The 9,745-nt window shown below is 54.8% G+C and overlaps 1 protein-coding gene across 3 annotated transcripts; it reads right to left on the reverse strand.

Moving 5' to 3' along the window:
* Nucleotides 1–1,969: 1,969 nt before the first annotated feature.
* On the reverse strand, nt 1,970–9,294 carry HMOX1 (heme oxygenase 1). 3 transcript variants are annotated; one of them, XM_057741845.1, is made up of 5 exons: nt 9,128–9,294; nt 7,837–7,957; nt 5,193–5,684; nt 3,750–3,849; nt 1,970–2,706 (listed from the first exon to the last, which is right to left on the reverse strand). In XM_057741845.1, exons 1-5 carry the CDS (start codon nt 9,148–9,150, stop codon nt 2,576–2,578), a joined length of 867 nt encoding a protein of 288 aa, XP_057597828.1. In that variant the 5' UTR covers nt 9,151–9,294; the 3' UTR covers nt 1,970–2,575. The 3 variants fall into 3 exon arrangements, with proteins under 3 accessions (XP_057597828.1, XP_057597830.1, XP_057597831.1); XM_057741847.1 differs by lacking the exon at nt 9,128–9,294 and adding an exon at nt 9,002–9,102 and having other exon boundaries at nt 2,429–2,706; XM_057741848.1 differs by lacking the exon at nt 9,128–9,294 and adding an exon at nt 8,912–8,925 and having other exon boundaries at nt 2,429–2,706.
* Nucleotides 9,295–9,745: the final 451 nt, after the last annotated feature.

Consider the following 9,745-nt stretch of genomic DNA (forward strand, 5'->3'; position numbering starts at 1 on the left):
TTAAGCTTTTTTCAGTCTCCGGAGGAAATGACCCCTTTCAGAGCCACTGGGCGGAAGAAGCTATGGGTCCCTGAGAAGTACGCGCTTGCCGGGTGTGAACCTGCTGCCCCCTGGCGGCTGGAGGGGGCGCTGCCTGCCTGCGCTCCCCGCTCTCACCCTAAACACGCTTCCAAAAATAAGGGATTAATCAGAAATAAGCCACCTCTAGTCTCCTTAACGCCTCTAGGACCAAACTCAAACTTGGGACTCCAAGGATGTTTTGTTAGACCTAAACGATTTTTTTTTTTTAGTTGTAGAAGAGTTTTCATTATTTGGCAATGCTTAAAATTTGCGAAAATTCACAACCAGATTCCCAGCCTAGCTTGAAAAATGGGAAGATCTGGCAAAACTTGACAGATTCTGAAGGGGCAACCAAGGACTGAATAATCTTCCTGCGCTTCTTTTCCGTTCTCATTCGCAACATGAATTATTGGAAAGAACATTTTATTCCATAGGCTACACTGGCACATATTTACCGGGAGTGTTTAAAATATGTCTGTTTACAGGGTTTCAAAATTATATCAAATGAATCTGAACCTTCGGGGAGGTCCCTGTGCATGGAGACATAGCTTTAATTCATTCCACTTACGTTTTCTAGTTTTCCACCGTGTGAATAGAATACAAATTATTGAGCCATTTTCCTGTTAGACGTTTAAACGGTTCTCTCTCCCCTCCCTCTCTTCCTTCCTTTCTTTGTCACTACAAACAAGAGTACGGATGCCCTTGTCACAGAAAACTGGAAACTGGGCCCAGGGTGGGGAGAGCTGGGTCCATATTTTGAACGCCTACCCTTGATGTACATAATCTCATAAACAGTGGCTCCTGGACCTGGTTGCACCTTGGAATCTCCCGGGAAGCTTTTCATAAACAGTGATTGCAAAGTCCTGTCCCAGGTCTCCAGGATCAGAACCGCTTGGGGTGGGACCCAGGATACCCAGGTATTCTGACGGCACCACCTACAGACTGGGGTTTGGAAGCCACCAGACCCTCCTACCAGCTGTTGCGAGGCAGGCATATTGTTAGTTTGCCAGTGAACAAAAGACTTGAAGTGACTTGACCAAGGTTCCTGACTTAGTGACAAAGCCAGAGCTAGGGACAGAGGTGTCCTGGCTCCCAGTCCTCACATACGAGTCCTACGCGTCGAGCTGTGTAAGGAAAAGCCTTCTCCCCTGCTTTGCTAAATACACCTTCAGCCCTGGGCTTTCACTCTCCCACATCGGAAGGCTGCATTTTTACTATTTCAGGGGCTTTTGGGACTTTAGGCAGTAGAAAAGGCTTGGGCTTAGAACTGGCCAGGCCTGGTTTAAATCCTTCTGGACCCTCAGAGAGCGGTAACACTCCTCACAGTGTTTCTCTGAGGATCAAATGAGATGACGTGGGTGAAGTGATTCACACAGCACGAGAAACAGTCAGCAAGCATCACAAAACACTGATCTCCCTGGTTTCATAAGAGTTAGTATTGTACAATGTTGGCATTTTACATGCACCTCATTTGCTTCTCAAGACAGGTGAGCTGGGTCTCTCTGCATTCGTGTTAAAGGTAACAGAACTGAGCCCCAGAAAGGTTAATAAGTAACCCCAAAGGCAAAGCTACAAAGAGGAGCAGCAGGGATTTAACAGGGATCTTACTCCAGTCCCTGAGATTCACTGTGCAGGACACAGATTTTATCCCAGAATCTGCTCATTTGAGCCTAACAGGGAATCCCATCCTCAGTAAAGGAGAATCTTTCATCAAGCAGGGTTCACCACAAAGAGTCGCCCACCAACTGCTTAAAGGTCACCCCCCCTTCCTCAGAACAGAGCACAATGTCCCAAACCAGCTTCTGTCACCCCTACCTTCACCCCTTCTCCCCACCAGGCTTTCAAGAAACAAGCGAGGAAAAGGTCAGCTCCCCAAGGGTAACAGAGCCCAAGAGAAACACTTCAAGTTACTATCAGACCATGTAGTTTATTATTTCACATAAAAATTAGCGACCAAGGCCACAGTGCTGTTAAACCCCTCGCCCCCCCACCCCCTACAACCCACCCCAACCCTGCTATAAAAACATAACAGAACACAAAAAAATACCACAGTTCAGGCTGAGCCAGGAACGAAAAGTGGCTCCAACAAAAACAAGACAGAAACACAAGACACAACATCTTTGCATATTTATACAAAAATTGTCATGGCCCACAGGGCAAGCGGTCACGGCGTGTCCACCAGGAGACCGCGGACCCAGGGCATCTGGAGGTTCACGACAACTGCTGCTTTCTGGCTACATCTTCTGGGCTCTGCTGCAGGAACGGGGCGGGGGCAGTACTGAGGGGCTGGGCAGGACCCCTTGTCCCACTCTGAAGTTCAGGTCATTGGCTGGATGTGCTTTTGGTTGGGGCAGATGCCACAGATTCCTTTTTTCCAGAGAGGGAGGGACGCAGGGAGAGGGCAGGGACCCCTACAGCCGCCCCCACTTCCCATGCCCAAGGCAAGGAGGTCAGCTGAGAGATTGTCCCTCTCCAGAAAGAGTTCACGGCCCCCCAGGAGCCAGCACGCTTGCATTCACATGGCGTAAAGGCCCACGGCGACCGTCGCCACCAGGAAGCTGAGCGTGAGGACCCACCGCACGAGCGGCACCTGGGAGAGGACGCTGAGCTGGGGCTTCCCGCTGGATGCCTCCGGGGGAGCAGAGTCTGAAAGAAAAAGGGGGCCATGTCAACACCAGGAGGACAGAGGTGGGCCCACCGGACGTCACAGAAAAACAGAGCAGAGGGGCCTCAGCGGGGTCTAGTACAGTCCCTGCTCGATGCAAACCAGCAGCCCTCTAGCCACTGCTTGGATACCTCTAAAGACAGGGAGCTTACTACTTCCCCCAGCTCTCCATTCTCCCATCTTCGGCCACGTTGTGAGGAAGTTACCTTCCAGGAGTACCCAGGGGAGCACACTTTGAGAACTAGTGCGTTAGGGCCAAGTCCCCTCACACCCTCACCAGGTAGCCAGTCCCATCAGGACTGGCCACAGTCAACGTTCCTGGGCTCAATCCCACCAACGGAGGGATCCCCGTGGTCCTGGCACGTGTGAGAAAGCCACTGGGCGGGCGGGCGAGGGTGGCACCGAGAGCAAAGGCCAGAGGTGACCCGCCAAGCAGGAGGCCGAGCTTCGCCCCGCCCCTCCCCCGACTCCTGAAGCCACACTCCCGCCCACAGGGCTGTCAGGGGGCGTTCGGTGGAGCACTCTGGTGCTTTTGGACGTTTCCCAGATGTTCTCTCAGCACAATCACCCCTCCACAGCCCCCTGAGGAACGTGAAGGAGGGACGAACACCAGACACGCCCCGAAGGTTATGCGTCTTCCCTGCGTCTGAGGTGGGGGAGCCGCTAGAAGCTGTCCTGGGCTCCCGGCCCCACGTCTGGGGGTCTCTGCGTGGGAACCACTAAAAGGCCCCAAAAGGAACCTAAAAAGGGGAGAGGGCTTTGCCTCTCTTCCTAGGGTCCTTGCTGTGCAAGTCCACCTTACAAAGCAGTGACCTAGAACCAGCCCAACCTCCCTGATTCTCGAATTGGGGAGACTGAGGCGTGGAGGGGTCCCCTGGAGTCACCCCCTGAAGGCTGGACCCACACCCTCTGCTTGTGCCCGACTTCTCATGTAAAACACTGAGAAGATACAAGAGTCAAGAGATGCTGGAGCCAGACAGCTGGGCCCCGTGCCCTCCTGACGCCACCCTCTGGAAGCCCTCACCTTGTGCCCTGCTGCCGGCCCGCCTGCGAAGGTCTCTCGCCTGAGAGGAGCCCTGGTCCTTGCCGTCCCGGGTCAGCAGCCCCTGCACCTCCTCAAATAACTGCAAGACAAAAGACACACGTCTCCGTACGAGGTGGGGACCGACTGGCTGGAGGGAGGTTTGAGGTTTGGTTGTGAAACATGAAGACGCAGCAAAATCACGGGAAAGATACGGAACGTCTGTGGACCTTTCACCCAGCTTAAGAGATGTCACAAGTCCATCTGACTCGCCTGCCTGCTTTTCCCCAAACGCTCCCCAATAACGGCCATCCTAAACTCAGGGTTCACGACGGCCACTCATGCCCTTACACTGCATCCCTCTGCGAAGTTATCAGGTCATGAGTGGTACCCTAGCACGCCCTCAGTTCTCCTCGTGGGATTTGCCCCGGTGAGTGTGCTCGCAGGTACTCATTAACCAGGGTCTACAGATGGGGAAACTGCAGCTCCCAGAGAGTCCGTGCCCGGGCCGAGGCTCACCCAGAGGTCAGGCGGCAAGAGCCAGCCCTCCCATGGGGCTCTCGCTCCAACCCTCCCGTTCTTTCTGCACCACCTCTCTGGAAGACACAGATTTTCTTGGAGGGCTGACCAGGTTTTTGTGGGGTGATGACGCTGTTTTTTAGGAGAAGGGAAGGGAGGGACATTGCTCCATAACCAGTGCTCGGACCAGTCTCTTCTGGGGGCCCAGGCTGGGAAAATGCAGCCAAGAGAGCATAAGCCGGGAGCCCCAGTCCCCACCGGGCCTCCAGGTAGGGAGAGAGCGATGGGATTCTACAACACCCGGGTTAGAAGGAGCCTCAGCCCACTGCGAACACCCACCCGCCGCTCTGCCCCAGAAGTCATCCTTCAAGGGCAAGGCCTCACTCAAAGCCCACCTTCCCCTGGATTTGAGGCGGGATGCGTCTTTCTACAAAGACGCATCCTGCCTCCCTGGCTGGGCTGAGAGGCCCAGAAGGTGGAGGCCACGTCTGCAACACCTGTGACCCCTGCAGTGCCAAGGCTACCCTCAAGCACACAGGCCACTTGTATGTTGTCACAGAGGGCTGTCACAGAATACCACAATGGTGATGCTCATGCCCCACAATAAAGTAGCTAACATTAGAGAGCTGACCCCGTACCAGGCCCTGCGCTAGTGGGACTTGACTGATTTAAATTCACTTGACCCTCACCATAACTCTACGAGGTAGGTACTATCATATCCCCACCTTACAGATGGGGAACTGAAGTACAAAGGGATTAAGGAATGTGCCCAAGATCACCCAGCCAGTAAGTGGCAGACCTGGAACCCTGGGCCTCAAGCCCCTACCCTTAACCGTGACCCTCGGCCCCCTCCCCTGCTCTGTGAGAAATGTCCCTGGAGAAGCAGCTGGGGGAGGCGGTGTCCACACAGGGCGGCCAGACCCTCACCTGGATGTTGAGCAGAAAGGCAGCCTTGCCCTCGTCGAGGACCCTCTGCCTGACCTCGGGGGTCATCTCCAGAGTGTTCATGCGGGAGCGATACAGCTGCTTGAACTTGGTGGCACTAGCGATGTTGGGGAAAGTGAAGAAGGCCACGCCCTCCCCGGAGCTGGGCAGGTCCAGGGCCTTCTGAGCAATCTTCTTGAGGACCTGGCCCCCAGACAGGTCACCCAGATAGCGGGTGTAGGCGTGGGCCACCAGCAGCTCCGGCTCAGCGCGCCCCACCTCTTGGAGTCGCTGCACGTAGCGCCTGGTGGCCTGCGTGTAGGGGATGGCCTCCTGCCAGTGGGGCCCGTACCAGAAGGCCATGTCCTGCTCCAGGGCGGCCCTGCGGTGCAGCTCTTCCGGGAAGTAGAGGGGGGCATAGACCGGGTTCTCCTTGTTGTGTTCGATCTCCTCCTCCAGGGCCACATAGATGTGGTACAGAGACGCCATCACCAGCTGAAACCAGAGCAAGCAGATTGGTGTAAGAACCCCTCGTTCAGCCCCTTCACGCTACTGCCGTCAGAGACCCTCGTCATCTCCCGGGGCTGGGCCCCCACCTCCTGCTGGCCCCTCCAATCCCCTCCACACGGCAGCCAGAGGGAGTGTCACAGGAGAAAGATTTGATCGTGCACTATCTGAGCCTAAAACCCTCTTATCACACTGGATAAAACACATAGCCTCACTTCACCCTTGGAAAAAGCCAACAAAGGCGTGGCTATGCCCCTTTTACAGAAAAGGAAGCTAAGGCTCAGAGAGGGTATGAGACACGGAGGTCACACAGCTAGTAAGAAATGGAAATAGAGTCAAGCCCAGGCATGGCTAGGGGGCCATCCTGGCTCTGGAGAAAGTACCTGGATGAAAGTGCTTACAGGAGATGCCAGGCACCTCTGGCCTCTGACCTCTGAACGACAAGGGCAAGGTTCTCCTCCCCAAAAGACCCCTCTGAACCCCACCACCTCTGGAAGCTGCGCTGGGAGACAGGCCCAGTGCCCCTTGGCTCGGGAAATTTCTGTTACACATTAATTCTCTAGTCTGAGTTTGAAGGAGGACAAAGTTTAAATGTTCTGGTTGAGGTTTCCCGATGATTTCTGCACCATAAACGTTCACGGCAGCGCCATCTCTCACTGGGGCTGAAAGCCAGGCAGCCTGGTACAGAACGGCCTGGGTTTTCGACTGTATCCGACCTGGTTCTAAACTCTGCTCAGCCAGTCCTCAGCTGTGTGACCGTGGGTAAGCCACTCGCCCTCTCTGGGCAGTGTGAGGTCTGAGTGGCTCTGCACAAGTCAAGCCTCGGTTCCCTTCCCTGCATAGAGGGATAAGCCAACCACATGGTAACGGGGCTGCTGTGCAGATCCAGCAGGATGACACAGGTAAAGTACTAGGTGCAGCCTGGCACTCAGCACTCAAATCAGAGGACACAGTGATTAAAAAAATGCCACCTCCTTCAGCAAAAGCTGAGTGAGCACTAGGCTCCTCGCGTGGATCGCTGTGCTGACTTTGAACTCAGTGGCTGAGAAGAAAGATCCAAAGTCTACAGTGGCTGGGAGTGGGATACTCCAGCGGCCACCTCCCCACTGCGGCTGCCCCAGCCACATGTCAGCAACTGTGTGTCGGCTTTTTCGGGGCGGGGGGGCGGAGAAGGTCAAGGGAGCACGAGCTAGACCCACACCCACAGGACAGATCCCAGGGCCCCAACCCCTTCGGGCTGCATGTTCAGTCTCCCTTCACTGAAGCAGCTCTCATGTTGGAAGTGGGGGAGGGTCCCGAGAGCAAAAGGCAGGAGTGTCAGGAGTGGAGGGGCTCCCCACCCCCACAGTTCAACCCTAATAAGCCTTTCCACAAGAACCCAGCACAGGCCTGGTTCTTTGTCAAGTGCTTTCCTTCTATTTGCATGAATTTCACAATTGTGCTGGCAAGTAGCAAAATCTGTGCCTCACGTACAATAGGCACTTAAGAAAACCCTGTAGGTGATTCCCCTCCCCCCACAAAAAAAAAGGACAGAAAACCCTGCTGTTGAAAAATCTCATCTCATGGATTCATGGATAAGGAAAATGTACCTCAGGCAGGTTAGCTGAGGTGCCCATAGTCTTACTATTAGAAAAGGGATGTGCCTGGGCTCGAATGCATAACCCCCCTCACCTTCAGAGGCAGATAAGAACTAGGTCAGAAGCACAAGCTCTGAAATGAGACCAGCCTTGGTTCCATTTTGTCCCTTCCTATTTACTTACTGGCTGTGTGACCTTCTGTTAGTTACTTAACCTCTCTGAGGCTTCCCTTTCTCATCTTCCTGATCAAGGCTGAGGCACTGATTAGAAATTAAGTATGTAAAATGCCGAGCATGGACTAGAAGGTCAGTTGATGGTACTGCTGCCCCAGCCCCTCCACAACACCACACAGCAGGCCGTGAATCTGCTGTGTGACCTCGGGTTAAGTCACCTCCCCTCTCTGAGCCTCAGTGGCATGATCTGTAAAATGATTCCCTCAAACATGCCCATCTGGTCCCTCAGCATCCCTGGTCCCCATCCCCACTTAAACCACTGGCCTGAGCCTTGGGAGCACCCACACCCAGCACACCCTCTGCCAGGGGTGGTACCAACAGGTCACATACCTTAAAGCCTTCTCGGGTCACCTCGCCTTTCTGAAAGTTCTTCATGAACTCAGCATTCTCCGCCAGGGTGTGCACCTCCTTGGTGGCCTCCTTCAGGGCCTCTGACAAATCCTGGGTCATGCTGCAGAGAGAAGGGAGGGTGGTGAACAAGGGGGTGGCTCTGAGCAGAGCTCTTCCCAGCGCCGAGCTTCTGAGGACACCCCAACCCGTCGGCAGGACTTAAAGCGATTTTAGCTTTTATCAGGCTTCTTTGCAGAAATTCACACTCCCAGCGAACACGCAGCCACATTCCCAACTGCCTTAAGATGCAGCCCCAACCACACTTTCAGTGGTTAAAATACTATGTAATATGGTCCCCCAAACCAAGAGGGAAATCCTGGAACCAGTTACTCTCAATGGAGGAGAGAAGGGAGCAGCAGGGGTGGGCAGGGTGAACACTCATATTCGACTCCGTAACTGCTTTGCCTGGCTTTTAGACCCAAGATTTAATTCATTCACTTCGTTGAGATTTCAGATACAAATCTCATGACCCCTTATAATATTATGCTCGTGGCAAAAGTGGTGCAGTTAGAAAACGTAAGTCAAGCTCAGCTTCACTTATAAGAAAAAGCACCTTTCAGGGGAGTATTTCTGCCGTCTGTCTGTATCCCTCACCCACAGAAGTATCATTTTTTTCTTTCTCTCCCGCACCCCTTCCAGAAACATCATCCCCTCTTCCGTATACGTTGATCAAATTCTTGGAAGTAGGGAAGGAACCAGACTTGGAGGTGCACGGACCAAGGTTCACATCCCAGGAGACCTTGGCCTTGCTGCCCCCGCCCCACCGCAACTGTGCCATCCTCCTCTGTAAACGGGGACACAGTAGCCACAGTGATGTCTTGCTCCTGCATTCAACAGCTAGGAGAGGTGGATGCAGCCAAGAGGGGGCTCCAGTAAGAAAACCAGGCACTCTCAGCCAGGCTCGGACAGCCCCAGGGATCGCGTCTTCAGCAGACCGCCGCCTCCAAGCACACACACAAGTCCAAAGCCAAAAGCAAAACTGGATCCCACGGCAACGCTCCCATCGGTCACCCACCCGGAGCCAGGCAGCCAGGCATGTCCATAAACCCCCTTTCATCCCTTCCACTACCCCACCGGGCGGGACTGGAACCCAGCTCCTCCTTACACCACAGCCCAAGTGACCGGTCGCTCAGCGAGGTCGCTTCCTGCTTCCCGGCTGAGTCCCGGGAGCTCGGCGGGAGGGCAGGGGCTGCGCCGCCCGGGAGAGGCCGGTCCCCCGCCCCGCGCTTGCCTGTCGGGCTGTGGGCGCTCCATCCTGCGGCGGCGCTGGCGCGGGCTCCGGTGCTGCCTCCCAAGGCTCAAGACGCGCTCTAGGCAGGCGGGAGAGCTGCTATGCCGAACCCGGATCGCGCCGTCTATTTATGCCCGGGGCGGGTCACGTGGCCGCCGCCCGACAGCCGATCCACACTTTCTGGCCCGACGTTGCAACACCCTCGGGGGCCCGCGCCCGCCCCTGGTCTGCGGGGGTGGAGGAGGAGCTGTCATATGACCCTTGGAAAACAAAGCTATTTAAAACAGGACGTAAAAAGAAAAGAGGAAAATAAAAAAAATAAACATAAAAAAAACAACTTCTGGAAATCCGAGCAGCTGTGTGAATTTGCACCTTCCAGAGCCTCCCACCCAGCGATGGGACTTTAACACCTCCAGGGATTGGAAGGGTTCCAGAGAGCTGGGAGGCAGCGCCCCTCCGACCAGGAGGCTGGGGGGCAAACTCAGGGACTCGCTGACCCCAGACCCTGCCTGCAGTTCTCCCTCTCCTCCACCCCAGCCTGCTCTCTAAATGTCACCTCCTCTCCGGAGCCTCAGGCTGGCAGCCTGCCTCCTCACACTCCTTTTAAATAACCATTTA

The sequence above is a fragment of the Hippopotamus amphibius genome, chromosome 7, assembly GCF_030028045.1.
Source record: "Hippopotamus amphibius kiboko isolate mHipAmp2 chromosome 7, mHipAmp2.hap2, whole genome shotgun sequence".
NCBI classification, from domain to species: Eukaryota; Metazoa; Chordata; class Mammalia; order Artiodactyla; family Hippopotamidae; genus Hippopotamus; species Hippopotamus amphibius.

Coding starts and splice junctions, on each gene's coding strand:
- HMOX1 (XM_057741845.1), bottom strand. CDS start 9,150: ATGGAGCGCCCACAGCCCGACAG. Junction 3,850..5,192: donor CCTTTCTGCTCAACATCCAG/GTGAGGGTCTGG, acceptor TTTGTCTTGCAG/TTATTTGAGGAGGTGCAGGG. Junction 2,707..3,749: donor GGCCGGCAGCAGGGCACAAG/GTGAGGGCTTCC, acceptor TTTTTCTTTCAG/ACTCTGCTCCCCCGGAGGCA.